This window comes from Acanthochromis polyacanthus, chromosome 6, assembly GCF_021347895.1.
Source record: "Acanthochromis polyacanthus isolate Apoly-LR-REF ecotype Palm Island chromosome 6, KAUST_Apoly_ChrSc, whole genome shotgun sequence".
NCBI lineage: Eukaryota > Metazoa > Chordata > Actinopteri > Pomacentridae > Acanthochromis > Acanthochromis polyacanthus.
Genome location: NC_067118.1, coordinates 9,511,190 through 9,532,221, shown reverse-complemented (window position 1 = coordinate 9,532,221; position 21,032 = coordinate 9,511,190). Strand labels below are relative to the sequence as shown.

At 39.1% G+C, this 21,032-nt stretch overlaps 1 protein-coding gene across 2 annotated transcripts; it reads left to right on the top strand.

The window, feature by feature from the left end:
* Positions 1-1,766: 1,766 nt before the first annotated feature.
* gata5 (GATA binding protein 5) lies at positions 1,767-13,561 on the top strand. 2 transcript variants are annotated; one of them, XM_022202843.2, is made up of 7 exons: positions 1,767-1,918; positions 2,436-3,126; positions 6,465-6,634; positions 8,998-9,126; positions 9,301-9,385; positions 9,469-9,596; positions 12,589-13,561. In XM_022202843.2, the coding sequence occupies exons 2-7, from the start codon at positions 2,607-2,609 to the stop codon at positions 12,706-12,708; spliced, it is 1,152 nt and encodes a 383-aa protein (XP_022058535.1). In that variant the 5' UTR covers positions 1,767-1,918; positions 2,436-2,606; the 3' UTR covers positions 12,709-13,561. The 2 variants fall into 2 exon arrangements, with proteins under 2 accessions (XP_022058535.1, XP_022058534.1); XM_022202842.2 differs by having other exon boundaries at positions 8,959-9,126.
* Positions 13,562-21,032: the final 7,471 nt, after the last annotated feature.

Below are 21,032 nucleotides of genomic sequence, written 5' to 3'. Positions count from 1 at the left end.
AATAAATAATGTAAAGGTCATAACAAATAAATTATATGTGATTTAAAACGCTCTATCAGCTATATTTGATAATAAATGAGCTAAATGGCGGTATTAAACTTTACAGACTTTGTTTACATTCCTTTTTCTTTTCTTACTGTAACATTCAGAGTAAAAAACGCTGTTCGGCTCAGAATTAAAGCCATGTTGGACCTGAAATGTTTTTTGTCCACCATGATGAAAAGCGTATTTGTTCAAATTAAAATGACATTGCTCCAAATTAAAATAGATTTCTCGTGTTTTTTGTTTTTAGATCTTTCGGCCCGTGACATATTCTGATGATAAGGCCTGCTCTGTGGAAAAGGGCCGATCATGGTGCGTAATAGTTCAAAGGCGTCATTTAAAAGAGTAAAAATCCTCACAGCCTTTTAAAGACATTTCGCAAATCTACACTAAGTGTTCGACCATTAGAAGAAGCGGACAGACAAACAGACTCCTGCGCTCCTGGACGGAATTTAATTAATGAACCGCAGACGCGCAGTGTCAGTTTGGAGGCTCAAGTTCCACCTGAATGCGTTTAAAATGAGAGAAAAGTAAGGAAAAGCAGCAGAAATAATCCCCTTTCTAACATTTACAGTCTAAATAATGGACACCACAGAGGAACTGGCTTTATAACGTCACTTTTACGCATTTTTGGCACAACTTTTAATCGAATATAAGCTCACTCAGGCTCGTACAGATTCTGCTTTTCTTTAGTTCATTTTGAGCTATTCTTTATTAAAAATCTGGTCAGGTTCAGATTTGTTTTTAAATTTAACCTCTGAAGTTTTTATGTACCAATTAATCTGTATTTCTTCTAAATTTAGAAAATGTCCATGTTGCCTGTTTTAGTGACCAAATATAAAGATACAAAACACTGGAATTAGATTTTTAAAAGAAACCAATTTCCGTTATCAACGTGCCCTGATTATTAGCACAAATTATTCAGAGCACAGAGTTCTGTTTCAGATTTTCTTTAAGTCTCTTCACATCTCTGTTCCAGTGATTTTTTTCCTGCTGGTTCCTAGTTAGTTGTTTCTTATCAGACTGCGGTTTTTTAAAGAGAACGCATTTATTTCCCTATAAAACGCCACCAACTCTCACTTTTCAACACATTTTACTGCAGTTACAGCTCCAACAGCGCTGCTTAAACTCATATCAGATGAAGCCCCTAACTGTGTCACTTTTGAAGAAATTTGACGAGTTGATTTTTCTGCTCTAATTTAATAATTAGTAGAGCCGAGATATTACAAGGTTAAGAACCGCCAGAAAAGTGCAAAGTAATGCAGCAATCAAATCCAGAATTTTGTGCAACCTAAGGGCAAACCTAGAAATGCGCATAATTCCGTGCGTAAAAGCGCAAAAAAAAACAAAAACAAAAAAAAACAAACCGAACCTGGTGTTTTTTTATCCTTTTTCTAAACTACAGGTGCTGCCTTTTGGACCCCTTCCCTCGTGAGCTTTGGACCCTCTACTACTCCCTTGCCTCACCCAGAGGTCCTCCCTCCTCGCCGCCCTCCCTCCTCTTTCCCCACCTTTAGGGCCTACCTCGGAGCTGCGGGCTGCGTCACGTGTTTCTCTCCCGTACAAAATTTCCAGTAGGAGAGCGAATAGGAGCACACCCATATCAGCAATTATCAGCGACAGTAACTATCTGCAGATACACCGAGAGGAAGAGCAGCGCTGCAGTGATCCGGGACCCCCCTGAAAAACACACATTCGTCTCCGATCTTTGCGCGCAACTTTTACGCACGAAAAAATATTTGGAAAAGGCTCCGCGGTGCTGCTCCATCGTCCGTGTGTGCCTGCGCGGAGTGACAAAGTTTGCCCACTGCGCTCCTCTATAGAGGTTTGGACTGCTGGAGGACCGGACTGCTTTATCACCGACCATCCTTATCTGGTGAGATAATACACTGAGAGCCCTTGGGAATAAATTGTGTTCCTCCTGTACGTAGCGGAGAGCTTTTATCAACAATTTTTATGTGATTTGAGGCTATTGATAGAAAATATACGCGCTGCAGATACGGAGTGGGGCTCGCTATCTGTTGTGTTGTTTGATTTGGTTTCCCTTACAGCTAGAATTTAATGAGGCAGCAGCAGGATATGTGGGGTCGCTGATAGTCGCCTCTATCTGCGCGCACAGATATCAGCGATTGTTAATGTCGTTTTAATCCGTTTCGTGTCCGTCAGAGTTGATAGTACGAAGCTGAAATATGACTGATGATATGAGAACTTTTCCTTCTGCTTCTTTCGTGCCTCACGGACCAAATTGAAACCATTGTTTTTGGATTATAGCGCAATAACTGTCGCTTATAGAATGGATAAAAATCACTACAAATGCGTAAATTCAGTTGCCTTTGGAACTTTTTCAACTCTCATCCGTAATAAAAATATCTCTCTGAATATTTCTTTCCCAGGACAAGAACTTCTACAGTTGTTATCTTCAAAAGGGAACAGAAAGGTTCTTCAGGAGACTTTAAAAGAAGCTTTACGCGTGGAGAGTATCCCCCTAACAGGACTGAGACCAACCCAGAAAAAGTCACCTCAGTGATTTCCAGTTTCCACAAAGGACCTAAAAATCCGTGAAAATGTACCAGAGTCTGACCTTGTCCTCCAACCAATCCGCTTACTCGCATGACAGCGGAAATTACCTGCACCCCTCGGCCAGCTCTCCGGTCTACGTCCCCACCACCAGAGTCCCGGCCATGTTGCCCACGCTGCCCTACCTGCAGACCTGCGACTCCCCCCATCAGTCCCACGGCCTCGGCGGACCCCACGGCTGGCCTCAGAGCGCCACGGACGGCTCTTCCTTCACGGCCAGCAGCCCTCACCCTTCCCACGGATTCTCCTACTCGCACAGCCCGCCGGTGAGCTCCAACACGGGCAGGGACGCCGCCTACCAGAGCCCACTGGTACTCGGGAACGGAGCCCGGGCGGATCAGTACGGAGGCGCTCTGGTGCGCTCGGTTGGAGGCTCCTACTCCAGCCCGTACGCGTACGTGAGCCCCGAGATGGCGACGTCCTCCTGGACACCGGGACCCTTTGAGAGCGGAGTGATCAGTCTGCAGGGCCGGCAGGGAGGTCTGTCCGGGAGGAGGCCCAGTCTGGGTAAGAACAGGCCAGAAAACCCTGAAACCCAGTTATGAAATCAGTGTAATTACCCTAAAAATAAAAATATTATGAGCAATGAAGCATTCTGTATTCCTAAAAATAATATTCTGTCCTGGCTACAGCGCTACATAAAATGGTTTAGTCTTGGAAAAGTAGTTTTCATTTTTAAAAATCGTTCCTAAAAGTCGAATTGTGTGGATTTTAGGTGAATGTGTGCGTTTATTTCCACAATTTCCAACGATTTTAAAAAGCGCACATGAAGGCCTTTCCTGCAAATACTGTAAATCATCAACTGATGAGGATTCTTGTTTTTATTACGAGCTATAATATCGGTCTTAAATTATCCAAAATACGCAGCAAAATTTGAATTTTCATGCCTTAATACAGTAACATTATTTCACAAAATGACTGAAATCAGCCGTCTGAAAATATTCTATTGTCGTTTTTAACATCTGAGTGTTTGGTTCCTCCACGTTTGTCTCATCAGAGGCGGTAAAAGCAGCTTATACAACGCTGTGCTTGTTATTTATTAGCTGCTCCTGTCAGAGATTGAATCAAAGTCCTCTAAACGATCCAACGTTCCAGTCAAACAATACGCATTGTCCACAGAGAGGAGCTGCTAAAAACAATCAATTAGAACGTTAATTAAATCCTCACTCATCAGTTCTCACCTGGATCAGAGGCTTTAACAGGTCTGCCTGTTTGGCACCTTCTTATAAAAAAACTCCAGTCAGATTCATTAAATCTAATTTTGTCCTTAGTTTAATTAATGAGCAGCAGTTTCTCCTTAATTAACACACAGACAGGCTCAGCAGTGACGTCATTTTATCTTCTTTTCATGCTAATTTTACACCTTATCAGTACAGAAATCTTACATGTTTGTTCATACTGGATTGGAGGGCTTTGTACCCTATTTTTTCTGTATAAATGATTAATTATCTTAACTTCATTTGATGTGCAGTTTTCACTAAAAGGATATTAACATCAGACAATCTGGATTTGAATTTAGGATTAAAAAAACAGCAATAGCACAAAAAACAACACTATTAGCTTTAATTTCAGGCTGTGTGTACATTTCCTGTATGTGTATTTCTTACTGAAAACATGACTGAGATACTGTGAGTCTGGAAATGTTGATTATTATGTGAGATGAATATCTCTTGTGATCTTTTTAAACAAAACTATCAATCAATTCCAGCTTCTTAAATATAAATAGCTTCTATTTTTTAGGACAGTAAATTGAAAATTGGTGGGATTTTTGGCTGTTGTGAGAAATAGATTCACTTTAGTGAACAAATCTGTGTATATTTCACCACTTCCTGACAATTGAATCAGTTAATAATTATTGTTTCGTTACAGTCAAATATATCAGTCAGATATATTTATGATGGAAATAACAGATTGTAGCAGCTTCAGTGCTGGTTTTATAAATTAGAACTGGAGGAGGAAAAGACGTGACAAAACACAACATAACAGCAAATTTAAGTTCATTAAATAAACTTAAAGCAAACTGTAACTCCAGTTAGGTTGCAAAAACAGCAGCTTTGATTTTATCTCTATGTTCTTTCTATAGAGGATGTAGTTGTGTGTGATAATTCATAGCGAGCTGGATTTTATCATTTTCCATCTGCTTCTGTTTTTAAATCTATGTCAATCTTGTTCCAAAAAGTGGATCCAATCCAAAGCGCACGAGCAAAAATGTCCGTTTTTGCTCAACTTTTGTTCTAAATTCTGCTCTTCTGGAATAAAACGAGCCACGATGACAATTTCAAACAGAGCCTCGGCCTCAGCTCGGCCTCCTCGGTCTGCGTGTCTCAGCTGACGGATCAGGAATCCGGACAATTGATGCCAGGAGTCCGTCGTGTGTCAGAGCCGTGATGGATGGAGGGGGACCCCTGATAACGCAGCGCGCACACCCGCCTCCAAAACAGATTCCTCCACCAGTCTGTCTCCGCGCTGATTCATTCTCGGGGGTTTGATCTCGCTTCATCACAGGGAGGAGGAGGAGCTGCGGGTTAAATTCCTCCGCTGGCGAGTCATCACGCTTCGGCCTCAAACTAGAACCCGAACATCCCCAACAACCCCCACGGGTTCCAAAGACAGGACGATAAACTGGAATGTTACTGGTGCCACATGACACACCAAAAATGTCCATGAGGAAACGCAAAATCAAAAAGGGAGGAGATTTAGAGATATTATAGAAATATAAAGCTGCGTAAAAGTTGGGAAAAGGTTCAAAGGACGATAAACTGCAATGTTGTTAGTGCCACATTACGCATTCACGTAGAGAGGAAGCAAAAGAAAAGCAACAAGGGAGCAGTTTTAGTGGTATTAAAGGGATATTATGGTGCGTAAAAGTTGACAGAAGGTTCACAGAACGATAAACTGGAATGCGACTGGTGTCACATTAGGCATCTAAACTCCCAGGAGGAAACGCAAAATCAATCAGGACGAAGTTTTAGTGTTACTGAAGTGACATTATGGATGCATGAAAGTTGAGATAATGTTCACAGAACGATAAAATGGAACGTTGTTGGAGCCACATTACGCATCTGAAAGTCCAGAACAAAATCAATCAGGGAGGAGATTTTGGAATAATAAAGAGATATTATGGTGCGTAAAAATTGAGAAAATGTTCAAAGAACGATAAACTGCAGTGCTGTTGGTGTCATATTACTCATCCAAATACGTAGGAAGCAAAAGAAAAACAAAAAAGGAGAAGCTTTAGGATTACTAAAGAGATATTATGGTGCGTAAAAGTTGACATAATGTTCACAGAACGATAAACTGGAACGTTGTTGGAACCACACTGCGCACGTGAAAGTCCAGAATGAAACGCAAAGTCAATAAGAGAGGACATATAAGAATAATAAATACATATTATGGTGTGTTAAAGTTGAAAAAATGTTCACAGGACGATAAACTGGAATGTTGTTGGTGCCACATTGCGCAACCAAATGTGCAGAGGGAAAAGCTAAATCAAAAAGGGAGAGGATTTGGCAATACTAAAACTAAATTATGGACGCGTAAAAGTTGAGAAACCGCACAGACGACGATAAACTGGAACGTTAATGGTGCCACATTACGCATCTAAATACGCAGGAAGCAGAAATAAAAACACAAAGGGAGGAGTTTTGGATTACTGGAGAGATATTTTAGTGCGTAAAAGTTGAGAAATGGTTCACAGATTGCACAAGCTGCAGTAAAATGTGCAAAATATTGTCATAAGTAAATCATCCACCCAGCTCCACACAAACGCTGGACTAATAGTTCATGGATTCTCTGAGGTGATTTGCGAGTACAACTTTTTTGTTTCTGTGTTTTTTCTTTCTCAGAGGTGATGGATGACATGCCCACCGAGGGCAGAGAATGCGTCAACTGCGGCTCCGTGTCCACGCCGCTGTGGCGCAGAGACGGTACCGGACACTACCTGTGCAACGCCTGCGGACTTTACCACAGGATGAACGGAATCAACCGGCCGCTCATCAAACCGCAGAAACGACTGGTAAGACGCACGGAGAGGTGATTTTACGCACATGAAACCGTGAAGCACGTTACTCCAACACTCTGTACGCCCACTTTTGTACATTTCAGAGTCAAACATTGTCTCAATTTATTTATTGATTCTATTAACATAAACACACACTGTTTAGTGTTATTGTTGTAATTTTCACAACAATTGCTCATCAGTTCCAAAATAACAAGAACAACTCAGAAATAAAATAATTCTGATGTATTTTCCTTGGGATTACTTCTACTCCACTGAAATAGAAGTTAATGATTAAAATGCTATATCTTATTCCACTGAAAAACTTATTTCAACCGTAACATTTCGAAAAGCAGCATAAAAAGACTAATATAACGTTGTTCAGTGTCTTGCTTGATTCTAGTAAAGATTAATATCTTATCACAGCAAAAAATGCATGAAATATAATGCAGGATTCTTTAAAACAAAACAGGAGATGACCTTAAGCGTGTTTTTTCAATGTAAAGTGGTGTACAAATTGTCAATAAACTGTGAAAAATGCCTTTAAAAGCAGTCTAACATTACAAAAGAACCAAAACTACTTAGTTTGAAATGAAAATTTAGATTTTTTTACTTTCATAGAATGAGAAAAAAATAAAAGGATAATAAGTAAGTGAATATAAACAGCTTTGCTTCTCTCAAAATTCTCAAAAATTGTTTCTGATGTAAAAAGTAGATTGTTGTCATTTAGTCTTTATAACATTCTAAGTGGATTTACTTCAAAAAGATTCAATCTGCATGGTGATACTGTGCATGTTGTGCTTATATGAGGGGCTTTAAAGAAGATATTATGTGTTTTACCACTGAATTAAAAGGAAAACGTGATTATAGAATATGTGTTGGTGCACTGAGAGTATTTAATGCTAATATTCTGCTATTAATTCTGTTTTTTTGTTGTCTTTTTTGCAATTATTATGTGACTTGTGCTTATATGAGCAGTTTCTTCATGCCTACTGTGACTAAATTCACTAAAATGAAGGCAGATTAGCTGATTAAAAAGCAGTTGTGTTTGTCTCTTGGTGTGTTGAAGCTCCATGGCTGTTTGCTTCTCAGGAACTTCCCTCTTCAGAGCAGCTGTGGCTGCGAGTTGCCCAATAATCTCCGTCCACTACGAGGCTGTTTTCTCAGCTTTTTATTTGTCCTGCTCTGACCTTGCCCTTGGTACGAGCCGTTTTTAGACAAGGCTCTGCAGCAACGTGACTCTCGGCCGCTGCTCGAGCTACAAAACCAGCAGATATTCACACCAGAAACACTGATGGGTCATTTCAGGACTGGAGGACATTTGGGCTTCAAAATGTTTGAAAAACAAACCTTCTCTTTTACAAATTTCTGCTCCATATTCATCAATAATAGATAACAAATCATCAAAGGCTTGATTAGCTCAGCTTACACATAAATGGTAGCATTTTTATTCCATGTTTTATGTGTTGTTTGCTAACCCTACTTTAATCACAGTAACAGGGTTGCTAATCCATGCTAATGCTAGCTTTTTCTCAGCAGTAGAAGCTAGATGTTTAGCTGTTACTGCTGACCAAGAGGACAAACTGACTGATGGAAAACAAAATAATTAGTCTGGTCCTGATAATATGAGGTAGAGTGAGACATTGAAGGCTGACAATGTTATGAAAATATAAAAAATAGAAGAAAGGACATAGCTTTGCTCTTCTCATTCTTTTGGAAAACTGTTTGATGATGCTAATTCAAGTTTTCTTCTTCTTCTACCAGCTAAAAAGGTTTTGCTAACAGGGTTGTTGTGGGACACACGTTCCATAATCATAATCATTATTATTTAAAATATTATGTTGATTAAAAAGTGTTCCCACAATTAAAAGAGACATCACTGAAAAAAATACCAAAAAAGGAAGATTTCGATTTCATTTTAAGAGTTTTATTTGAGATTCAATTTGGTCATCAGGGGAGTGGGACAAGAGAAAAATGGCATTTTAGGGGGAACTCCAGACTTATTTGGTCTTTTTAAAAAAATATTTTAAAATACTTTTTTCTTCGAGGTTTTTCTTTTTTTTTTACATTTGGTCTCAGGACAAGTACATTCACACAACAACTGCATGTTTCAGTATTTTGTACATGAATTATTTGAAATTTGAAGGGTGGGATGTAACATGTCCTCCAGTTCTCTGATGATTCTTAAATAGATTGTTGAACTGCTGAAATATTGGAGTGTTTGTTCATTATTGTTGTACTACTTCAGTGTAAAAGTTGAGACACAAGTTTCTTAAACTTTACGTGAAGGAAGTCTGCGCTGTGAGACTATTTCTGACTGCGATTCATCATTTGGGTTTCAGAAAAATGACAGTTTCCCGTTCACATGTCCCCTCCTGCAGCAGACCACGTCCCGCCGGGCTGGACTCTGCTGCAGCAACTGCCACACCAGCACCACCACGCTGTGGAGACGCAACGCCGAGGGAGAACCGGTGTGCAACGCCTGCGGCCTCTACATGAAGCTACACGGGGTAGGTCACGCCAAAGAGGCTTTTTTGCTCCACAACAGCTCCTCAGGGGAGATTTCTTGCTGCAGCTTGTTATTTGGGGAGCGTAAAACCTCTCTGAGGGTTGTGTGGGAGGACACAGACGTGACACAGTGGCCTCTGTTGTAACAGTAATTTGTGTATCTTTATTCCCTGCAGGTCCCCAGACCTCTGGCCATGAAGAAAGAAAGCATCCAGACCAGGAAGCGCAAACCCAAGATGCCCAAGAATAAAACCTCCACAGGTGAGATCAGGGGTCAAAAGGTTCAGCAGCGTTTCCATAACATGATGTGAACGATTCATCTGATTCCCCTGATGGTTCTTTAGGATCCAACACCTCCAACACCAGCTCCCCGACCTCCCTGTCAGTCTCAGAACACGCCTCCACCATAAAGAGTGAACCCAACATGGCTCCATCACCGTACGCCGGACAGACCGTCACACCTGCAACCCGGGTAAATCTCCCAGACTCTCCATCACACTGTGTGTAGGACGGAGTTAAACAGCAAGTTAAAAGGAGTCCTCAAGCAGCTACATCAAATCCCTAAAGCATCCATCCATCCATCCATCCATCCATCCATCCATCCATCCATACATCCATACATCCATACATCCATCACAGTCCTTAACCCTCCTGTTGTCTTCACTTACTGGCACCAAAAAAATCTTGTTTCCTTGGCAGAAAAAAATTAAAAAATTCAGCAAAACAAATTCCCAAAAAATTCGAAAATTTGCAAAACCTTCAGGAAGAAAATTCCAATAATTCCTTAAAAGCTTCCCCTGAAAGTTTTCTTTAAAAAACCCCAAATGTGGCAAGAAAATTCTTGTAAATATTTTCAAACAACGAGTAAAAGTCTCCCAAAAAATCCTAAAAATGTTTAAAGGGATGACAGATATATCAGTAAAACTAAATAAAAACTTAATGTTCTTTAAGAACATTCACAAAAAAGTCAACCAAAATCCAACAAATTTCGCTGGATTTTCTTTGATTTTTTTGTGTGAATGTTCTTAAGAAACATTTTTTAGCATTTCTTTTTTCTCTCCAAAAAATGTTCAAAGATTTCCCAAAAATGTTGAAAATGTGGACATCAGAAGTTTCACTGTGAAAATATACATATTTTTTCCACATTTTGAAACTTTGAAACGGGTCCATTTTGACCCACAGGACAACAAGACGGTTAAGGGGGGACAATGCGTGATCGCGAACATATTCGATCTACATGCAGTAGAGGCATTGACTCCATGTTACTTCATTGAACATTTGTCTTTTCTTTTTCCTTTTTTCTGTAATTTCTGACCATTTGATAAACAAAAGGGTAGTTATTGTTGCACAATGGCGATGAAATCCCTTTATTTGACCAGTTCCAATGAAAGAGAATATGCAAGGGTTGATCAAAAAATGATAAGACTGTGCTTGTAAAAATGTAAAATTTACCTTAATTTAATTTGGCTGCTATCCCCACTGAAGTAGTATCGTTATGCAGCAAAACCTGTTCCCAACGCTCTTGCAATACTAGCAACAATCTGTCAAAGTCCATCCATCCATCCATCCATCCATCCATCCATCCATCCATCCATCCATCCATCCATCCATCATCTACACACCGCTCAACCCTCATTGGAGTCACGGGAGGCTGGAGTCTGTCCCAGCTGACTTGGGGTGAAGTCAGGGGACACCCTGGACAGGTCGCCTGTCTATCACAGGACTATATATAGAGACAAACAATCTCACTCACATTCACACCTATGGACAGTTTACAGTTACTAATTAACCTCAGCATGTTTTTAGAGTGTGGAAGGAAGTTGGAGTACATGGTAAAAACCCACACATACACAGGAAGAACATGCAAACTCCATGCAGAAAGAATTGGAAGGCCAGGATGTGAACTGGGGATCTTCCAGCTGCAAGGCAAAAGCCTCTGTGCAGTCCCAGCTTTTTGAAATCTGTCTTAAAAACGTCCTTCTCATTCTGCTGTATCACCAAAGTCTTAAAATGACATTAAAAAAATGTGTGATGTCTATGAAGGCAAATTTAATTATTAGTTGTTTTAGTTGTTATGTGGATGTACCCACTTCAGGGAATAATGATGCATATATTTCAGTAAATGTCACGATTTCCTGATGTTTTAATCTTTGAATTCTAAATGGTTTGTGACAGAAAACTAACAGTCAGATGTATCGATGATGGAAATAGTTGATTGCTGCAGCCTTACAGTGTTGGCACAGGACAGTAGTTGGCATCTAACAAGTGAGACTAGACAGTAAAGGAAGTTCCTTACAGTAAAATATCTCGTTATCTCATCCACGACAATTAAACTCTGATCTCATTTATGCAGCATGCTTTCAACTGTTGGTATTCAAAAGAAAATCAAAACCATTAATGGTTATTCGAGGTGAACTACTGCAGATGGAGAGCTATCTGTTAACAACATCAACCGGCTAAGTTAGCTTGTCTGTCAAACTATCGTGTCAGATAAGCTAAACTGCTAATAACACCAGTTGGATGAGTTAGCTTGTCTGTCAAGCTATCGTGTCAGATAAGCTAAACTGCTAATAACACCAGTTGGATGAGTTAGCTTGTTCCTTTAATAGACTATCCACTGCAGTATACGGCATGGCTCAGTGGGTGGAGTGGCTGTATTGTAACTGGAAGGTTGCTGGTTCGATCCTTGGCTTGTTGAGGTGTCCCTGAGTAAGACATCTAACCCCTAATTGTTCCTGATGGGTTGTGGTTAGCGCCTTGCATGGCAACTTCCACCATCAGTGTGTGTGAATGTGATGTATCATGTAAAGTGCTTTGGATAAAAGTGCTATATAAATACAACCATTTATTTAGTACATGGAGATGTCACCATTCAGTTATTTATTTACCTATATTTCTTTCAAGAAACTTTTTTTTGTTATTTTTGTGTCCTTTTTCAAAAAAACCCCTATTTTCTGTTCTATTTAGAAAGACATTTTGAAGTTAAAAAAAAAAAAGTACTTCTCAAGGTGTGAATTTGGAAGTTTTCTAATGTTTTTACATCTTTCTAAACTTTCCAGTGACATAATCAGGATTTCTAGTCTTTTCTCGGACTTCAGAAAATTTAGAAAGACATTTTAAAGCAAAGTAATACTTCTCATGATGTGAATTTGAAAGTTTACAAATGTTTTTACGTCTTTCTAAACTTTCCAGTGACATAATAAGGGTTTCTAGTCTTTTCTAAAACTTTAGAAAGTTTAGAAAGACATTTTAAAGTAAAAAAAAAAGCACTTCTCAAGGTGTGAATTCGAAAGTTTACTAATGTTTTTACATCTTTCTAAACTTTCCAGTGACAAAATCAGGGTTTCTAGTCTTTTCTCAGACTTTAGAAAGTTTAGAAAGACATTTTAAAGCAAAATACTACTTCTCATGGTGTAAACTTGAAAGTTTGCTTAAAAGTTTTTACTTCTCTGTCTTCTCTGCAGACAACTTCTCAGTTAGACGGCGCAGGATCAGGACACGTGGACATTAAATATGAGGATTATCCCTTTACCCCGACCTCCATGGCTACACAGAACTCCTGGTGCGCTCTGTCCCAAGCATGAGCCGGCAGAACCGTCCTCGTAATGACTCGGTTTGGCTTCAGTCGGCCTCCTGCAGCTGCTCAATGTGACTCTTGAGCTGTGGAGGAACTATGTTGAACCAAAAGGAGCTAATGCTGAAGGCTAAAGGCTACCTGAGGGCGTCTAATCTACTCGCTATAAACACATTGGCTCTGTAAGACTCGACTTCAACACTCGGACTGCAGTGTTTATTATCCACAGCGAAGACATTGGATGCTGATGATCCAACAAGCTAAAATTTCCTCAACAGGACAACAACAACTACCTATTGCTAAATAAAAAAGTTTATTTTTGGAGACACCAGACACACCAATGCAAAGACAATCAAGTGCAATGCAGAAAGCTGTGGGTACAGAAAACCCTTTAATAACTCATAAGTGAGTTTACTTTCATTTTGGAGCTGCTTCGTGGGGTTTATCAAGAACACATGGACATTTTAAACATGTTATTCTCACTGCAAGAGAGAAGACAGACAGAAAATACCTTTTTTATGGCTGTCGAACACGTCTCATTACCGATGTGTAGATGATTAACTTTTATAGGCACATTATTTATGTTGAGATAAGGACAGTTAAAAGTCATTGTGGACACTAAAAGCAGCCAGTCATTACCCGCCGCTCACGGTTTCCCCCTCGCCGAGCGGCCATTTGGATCTGAGCTGTGACGCTTAGATTATATTAGATTTGTTTTTACAAGATGCAGCAGGTATAAACGGCGTCTTGTGACAAAATCAGGATCAGTGATCAGAAGTTTTTCATTTTACTGCTTTGGAATAATGACAGATGTATTTTTTCTTTTCAGAAATTAAAGGCAAAACAATAAAAGTGTGAAATTATTCTTGCCATTATCTAATTTTATTATCTGTTTTGTCAATATGTAAGGGAATTTTAGTGTTCTCTCTCTGTGTCTCCTCTGTTTTATTTGATGCTTTTTGGAATCTGTTCCGGTTAATAAAGTGATTCACGTTTTACACATTTGGTTTATGAGAGTTTTGGTTTGATTTTCGAGTAAATCTCACAACGATCTTCAAGGGATTTGAGATAATGTGCTTGTTCCTTGTGGTAAGAGGTGGATGTTTATGTTGTAAATTAGTAGTTTTAATTTATTTTTCATGTTTTTTGTCCTACAGAGATAAAAGCTCAGTATAGAGGTTTCATAAGGACTTTCTCTTCCTTAGTAAAGGAACAAAACCACAATGAAATGGCACTTTGAGAACAGCACTAATGTAAACTCATATTCCCTCCATTCTCTCCCAGCAAACAGCAATAACATTTAGCTGATGTTCTACGTTGTGCTGCATCTCTTGTGTGCTTACAGCCACTTTGTGCCTGAAAAAGTGAGAATGAAATAAAATAATTTGTTGTCTGACAAATGCAAATGGAACCTGCAGCCGTGTTGCATGTTAGCATGTTTTAATATGCACATGCACAAATTTTGCTGCAGGAAGGTCGACTCTGACGTCAAGTTAGCACCATTTAATTGTATTTGTTTATGAAAAAATTTTGACTGGACATTATTTATGACTCTAAGGTCAATTTGGTTATGTTTGCGTTTGTCCTAAAAGCTGCTGCAGGCACAGAATCTGACTTTTATTCATTTAATACTTTTAGTTTACTTCAACTGTTTAGCCTTTACATTCAGCTAATATGATGAAATGTTAATCTTATACTTTTAGCTATTTTAAACATTGATTTATTAGCTTTAAATAACAATTAAAACTGTTAATCTAATGCCTTTAGCTGAACATGATTCTTAATTTTAACTTATTAGCCATTTCACTTTAAACTTTTTCAACTCCTTACCATCTCTTCCTCATTATTATTTTAGCTATTATAAAACCTGAATTTAAACAACTATTTCAACTGCTCCTCAAACTTTATATCATTTTAATGGACTATTTCAACCAATGAGCCATTACTGTTAGCTAAATAATTCAACCCTTGGCCATTTTTCAGCAGCTCTTTTCAGCTATTTCAACTGTTTTAGCTAAATGTTTCGTTAAGAGGCATAACCACTTAGCCATTACTATTAGCTATTTCAAATGTTAATTTACTAATTTTAGCTACCCATTTCAAGAGCATTCAATGTTAGCACAGCATTATTTTTAGCTAATTGTTTTAGCTAACTGTTAGTTACTGCTTATTTTTTGCTGATTATTTTACCTGTTAAAGGGGACACATTATGCAAAACTCACGTTGTGAAAGTGTTCTTACAGTAGTGTGTGTTGCAGTAGCCTCATTATGAGGTTCGAATTTGAAAACTGTCTGTTTCCTCCCTGCCTTGCTACACCACATTTTGTGAAAATGCCTGCTCAAATGGTTGAGTTGGGTCCGCTTATGACGAAATAAGCGGATTTAACTCCTCCCCCTGACTGTTCTTCTTCCATCCCTGCATCCTTCTGACAACCATTTACAATCTATCTCAAATATTATCTTTGAAAATATTCACATATTTGCGTTGCAAAGTTGCTTCTAATCTATCATAATTGGGCGAAAACTTGTTAAACAGAGTGATCCATGTAGAGTTAAACTTCCAGGTGATGTTAAAACCTTTATGATATTATTCATTATAGTGTGCACGCAGGTTTTTTGGGTTGTCTTGTATCCTCTGAACATCACGCACACGATACATTGGAATCACGGTCTGCAGCAGCATCACTAATTAATACGTTTTTTGTGAGTGTAAAAAGTCTGAGGATGAGTTTTCTTTCAGCAGACCAGATTATTGTAGTGTTGTTGACCTAATTGCACACAAACAGTGGACAGCTATGCATTATTTCAGATATATCTGAGATTCTCAATCACATAGGTCATGGAAATCCTAAAAGTTTCAGTAAAAAAACACACTAGATTTCTCTTTTTTGGTTACCAAAAATGTTTCTCCTCTTATCTACGAACCAAAAAGTCCAGCTCCCCTCTGAGGATTTTTTAAAGCTATTTATGCCAACCAGCCTTTTATTTTATGCAGTTGCAACAGTGACTCAGGTAGATAACTTTGAATTGTAACTCTATTTTCCTCCATAGCACAAATACATGGATATAAAACTAACTTTAGTTAACTATATGACTATTTCAAAGTCAAACGTTCTGAAATTTAAACTGTCAGGTGTTTCTTGTGTGTATTTCCAGTAAAATATCTTCAACTAGTGGCCATATCTTCCAATAGTTACAATTATCAGTTCGAACCCTGCACTTTATTGTCTATTGAGCATTTCTAAATAGATGCTTGGTACATTTGCTCATGTTGATTTCAGCTCTGGTGCGCAACGTCATTTAAATCTGTGTGTGCAAATTCATTCGTGTTTGTGTGTACAAGCAGGGTGTGTTTTCTCCTGCATGTTGATTGAGCCAGCGTCGACCAAAGGTTGCGTTCCAACTCCGCTTTATGGCGACTGGGTCCGAACTGGGTGAAAACACAGACCGTCAGCAGAAAAAGGCTGCAGCTTTTACTGCCGCTGTGGCGACATCCAGGCACCGCTGCCCCAACAGCACTGCCCAGCTTTATGACTGTTGGCCAAGATGTTGCCGTCTTATCTGTTGCTGGGAGAGGCCTGTTGCAGTGTGATGTGAAGATGCAGACACATGAATTTCCAGTGTGGGAGGGAGAAGAATAAAGTGGGTGCCTGAAATGAGCAGCAGGAGTTTGCAGAACGGGAGGCGATTTCAAGAATTTTCAGTGTAAATAAATGTGTCTCAGGCACTAATGTACAGAAGTGCTACATGTAGTTGAACAGGTCACATTGGCTTTTTTTTTAGACAAATAAACTGTTAGAAAGTTATCGCTGTTCTGCACAGAGTCAGAGGCAGACATAACACAGAATATCTGGAGAATTTGGAAATTCCCACTTTGTGCGAACAAATTAAAGCTCCTCCAAAGTCCGGCAGTGACTACTTCAATTTCTACTTGTACTGATGAATTACAAAAGTGTTGAGGATGGCTAGCAGTGCAGACAGTCATGAATTTTGCGATGTATGTTGCTAATATTCGACTTTTACATGTTTTACTAATGTTTTTTTCATCTCTTCCCGCAACAGCGGAAGTTTGGAGAATGGGAGGCGATTTCAAGAATTTTCATTGTAAATAAATATATTTCAGGCACTAATGTACAAAAGTGCTGCATGTTGTTGAACAGATCACATTTGCTTTTTCTTCTTAGCAAAAAAAAAAACTGTTAGAGAAAGTTGCTGTGATTCTGCACAGAGTCAGAGGCAGACTTAACACAGGATATCTGGAGATTTTAGAAATTCCCATTTTGTTTTAGCGAACAAATTGAAGCTCCTCTAAAGTCAGGCAGTGACTACGTCAAAGAATTACAAAGGTGTGGAGGATGGAGAATCTCTTTGTACCGTCTCTCAGCAGAACAGGGATTTATGTAGTTGTGCTAGCAATGCCAACAGTAGCAAATTTTGGACTGCATGTCGCTAATGTTCTACTTTTACTTTTACCATTCTTAAGTCTCCTTTCCGAAATGCAGGAGTTTGGAGAACGGGAGGGATTTTAAGACTTTTCAGAGTAAATAAAGTTGTTTCAGAGATTATTCCTGCAGTGTGCTGACATAGCACAGGATATCTGGAGAATTTACAAATTCCCACTTTGGTAGATTAAAGCTCCTCTAAGGTCCAGCACTGACTACCTCAATTTCTACGGTTATTGATAAATTTCGAAGGTGTGGAGGATGAAGAATCTTTTGTTTAGTTCTGCTAGCAGTGCAGACAGTCATGAATTTTAGGATGTATATTGCTAATGTTCTACTTCTACATTAACTAATATTTTTTGTCTCTTTCCTCAACAGCAGGAATTTGGAGAATGAGAGGCGACTTCAAGAATTTTTAGTGAAAATAAATATGTTTCAGGTACTAATGTACAAAACTGCTACATGTACCTGAACAGATCACATTTGCTTTTTTCTACTTGACAAATAAACTGTTAGAAAAAGTTACCATTGTTCTGGAGATTTAGTTTTGAAAAGCAGGGACTTTGCACTTTATACAGGATCACACAGGATATCTGGAGAATTTAGAAATTCCTACTTTGCTTATGCATACAAATGAAAACTCCTCAAAAGTCAATTACAACTCTTTTAATAATGAATTATAAAGGTGCAGAGGATGAGGACAGGCATTTGTTTTGTCTTGCTTGCACTGTGGACAGTTTCAAATTTGAATGTGAACACTTGCAGACTCAGGATATGTAACGCTGATGACATAATCAGATTTCCTAGTCCTTTCTAGTCCCAGGTCAGAAAGTTCCCAAAGAAGACATTTTAACTTAGCACAAGAAATGTGGAGAATTTAGAAACTCATGCTACGTTTGTGTGTACACACTAAAGTTCCTCCAAAGTCTGGCAGCAACTATTTCAATTACAACTCTTTTAATGAGTTATAAAAGTATGGAGAATGAGAACAGGAATTTGTGTAGTTGTGCTAGCAGTCACACATTCTAGGCTGCACATGGATGTCTGGGAGCTACATGGTAGATGGTGGAGCCTTGTACATGTGGTTACAGAAAGCATAAATTAGCCTTAATCTGGGTTATTGAAGCCAGAAAGTTCCAGCAGAAGAGCTTTTAAAGCACAGCAGTACCTCTCCTGATGTGAATTTGAATTTAACATGTTGCTAATTTTCTACATTTATGTTTACTCATGTTTCTAGGGTTTGGAGAACAGGAGCCAGGTTCAAGAATTTTCAGTGTAAATAAACTTGTTTTAGGCATTAATGCATAGATCACATTTGCTTTTTTCCACTTGACAAATAAATGGTTACAAAAAATGCAGTTATTGTTGTTGCACTTGTTTTTTCTTTTTCTTTTTTTTTGGGGGGGGGGGGGGGGGGAGGGGGGGTTTGAGAGACAGATAAGTGTGGATTAAGACCCAAAAACACTGGATCCTACATTTCCCATCATGCACTAAACTGCATCTTATCATTAAACCATTCCATCTTGGTGTCTTTCTCACCATAATAACTTTAATTTGACTTTAATTAAACTCTCCAGACTTCTAACTTTTCATCAACATCCATCCATTCTCTATACACCGCTTTATCCTCATTAGGGTCGCGGGGGGTGCTGGAGCCTATCCCAGCTGACTCGGGTGAAGGCAGGGGACACCCTGGACAGGTCACCAGTCTGTCGCAGGGCTACATATACAGACAAACAATCACACTCACATTCACACCAACGGGCAATTTAGAGTAACCAATTAACTTCAGCATGTTTTTGGACTGTGTGAGGAAGCCGGAGTACCAGGAGAAAACCCACGCATGCACAGGGAGAACATGCAAACTCCATGTAGAAAGATCCCAGGCCCACCCCAGGATTTGAACCGGGGATCTTCTCTAATCTTCTTGCTGCAAGGCGAAAGTGCTAACCACTATTGCACTGTGCAGCCCCCTTTTCATCAAGGGGGCTGCACAGTGGCGTAGTGGTTAGCACTTCACCTAATATTAAGTAAATTAAAAAGAAATTAAATTCTAATTCTAGCCTTTTTATTGTAAATTGCACAGGTGAAAGTGTTCCATTAATATAACACAGCAGTTGTCAAATGCAACCTGATTTTATAGAATTGGAATGAAACATCCTAGCTGACATGTTGCAGGTTCACACGTTGTACTGTGCTGCATTATACGATGACACACAGTTGAAATAAAGCAGTAGTTTTGATTTGTTGAGGGAAGGGGTTAGATGATTATTTGACAGAAATATAGTTGTTTACTAAATTACTGTGTTTACTAAATTGTAAGGTATGTGTTGCTTCTGGTCAGCAACGAAAATCTTTTGTAGCCTGATAAAACAGTTTTTATCTGTGGATTGTCCAACCCTATGCCTAATCTAAACTGGAGACTTCATTAAGTTTATTGTCTGTAAAGATTTGAACACTACAGCTACATTACAAAACATTAAACCACTAAACTTTGATTGATTTTGTCTTTTATGATGAATGTTTGAGCCTTTATACTGACATAATTAAACTTTTGACCAGGTAGCACCAACTAAAAAAGATTCTTTACAGTTGTAATCTCAAAGTCAATACCTGCAGCCCTTCAGTCCACACAATCCCTAAATAAACACACTGGAACAGCGTTACTCAGCTTTCCTACAGTGCTACAGAGACAATTCCTACGGCTGCATTTACACTCAATTGTCAGTGAACTGAGGGGCTTCATTGCAGTCAAGTGTGAGATGGACAGAAGTTTACCGATGATCTGAGATGCATAGTCTAATAGGGGTAGTAGTCAAGAGAAGAAAAGTTAACTGCTAGGCAAGACACCTATAGTTTAATTATGATTTCAATGTTCAACATTGTTTGACAAATCACCTGACTGAGGTGTAGAAAAGCAGATACGTTCAGATATTCTCCCTCCTTATTCTCCTTCAGAGATAATTTTAAGTAATTCTGCTCCCTGTGATGTTTATGGATGACCTTTACAGCTGACTGGCTGCTGCTTTAAGCACAGCTGTTGCTGCTTTCATTTGCTATCCTCTCCCCCCTCAGCCAGACTCTCACCCAACCGGTTGAGGCAGATAACCGCCTTCACTGAGCCTGGTTCTGTCAGAGCTTTTTTTGTTTTTTCATTCACGTTGCTCATGGGGAAGCCAAAGGCAACTTTGGATTGTTGGGTTTTCTCTGTTCTGTGCTTGTAATTCATATGGTGTGGACCTTACTATGCTAAGCACTTTGAGATGACATATGTTGTGAATCTTGAATTTCATTAAACTGAATTTGCACAGTGTAGTTGAATTTACTGAACATTACTTACTTTTGGTTTTCCATGCACATCCAAGTGGAAGGAGATGACTACTACAACTTGCTGAGGGATTACATATCTCATCTGGCCTGGCAACACCTTGGAATCATGAGGAAAAATTGGAAAATGTTGCTTGGCACGAGGACATCTACAAAGCCCTGTTTAGCCTGCCGCCACCACGACCAACTTCACAGATAAAAAATGGAAAAATTGGAAGGAATTTCATCAGTGTTACTGGATAATTAGAAAGTTGTAACACGCTAACGATTTTGAACATGGTAAATTTTACACCAGTTAGCTGGTAGCATCGTTATTGTTAGCTCAAAGGTCAGCTCAGATGCATGGAAGTTAGAGAAGAACCAGGCATTGTAGTTTCTGATTTTGCTCCTTTTTCAAGTGTTTGTAGCACTTTTCACGTGGGCAGCACTTTTACTGTCATCTAATATCACTTTGCACCTCCATCACCATCATCATTACTCTACAAGAGGCAACTTTTTACTCTCTCCTTCAGTTTAGAACAGGTTGTAAGACAAGAAAAGACAAGACATTTCTGAAAAACTGAAT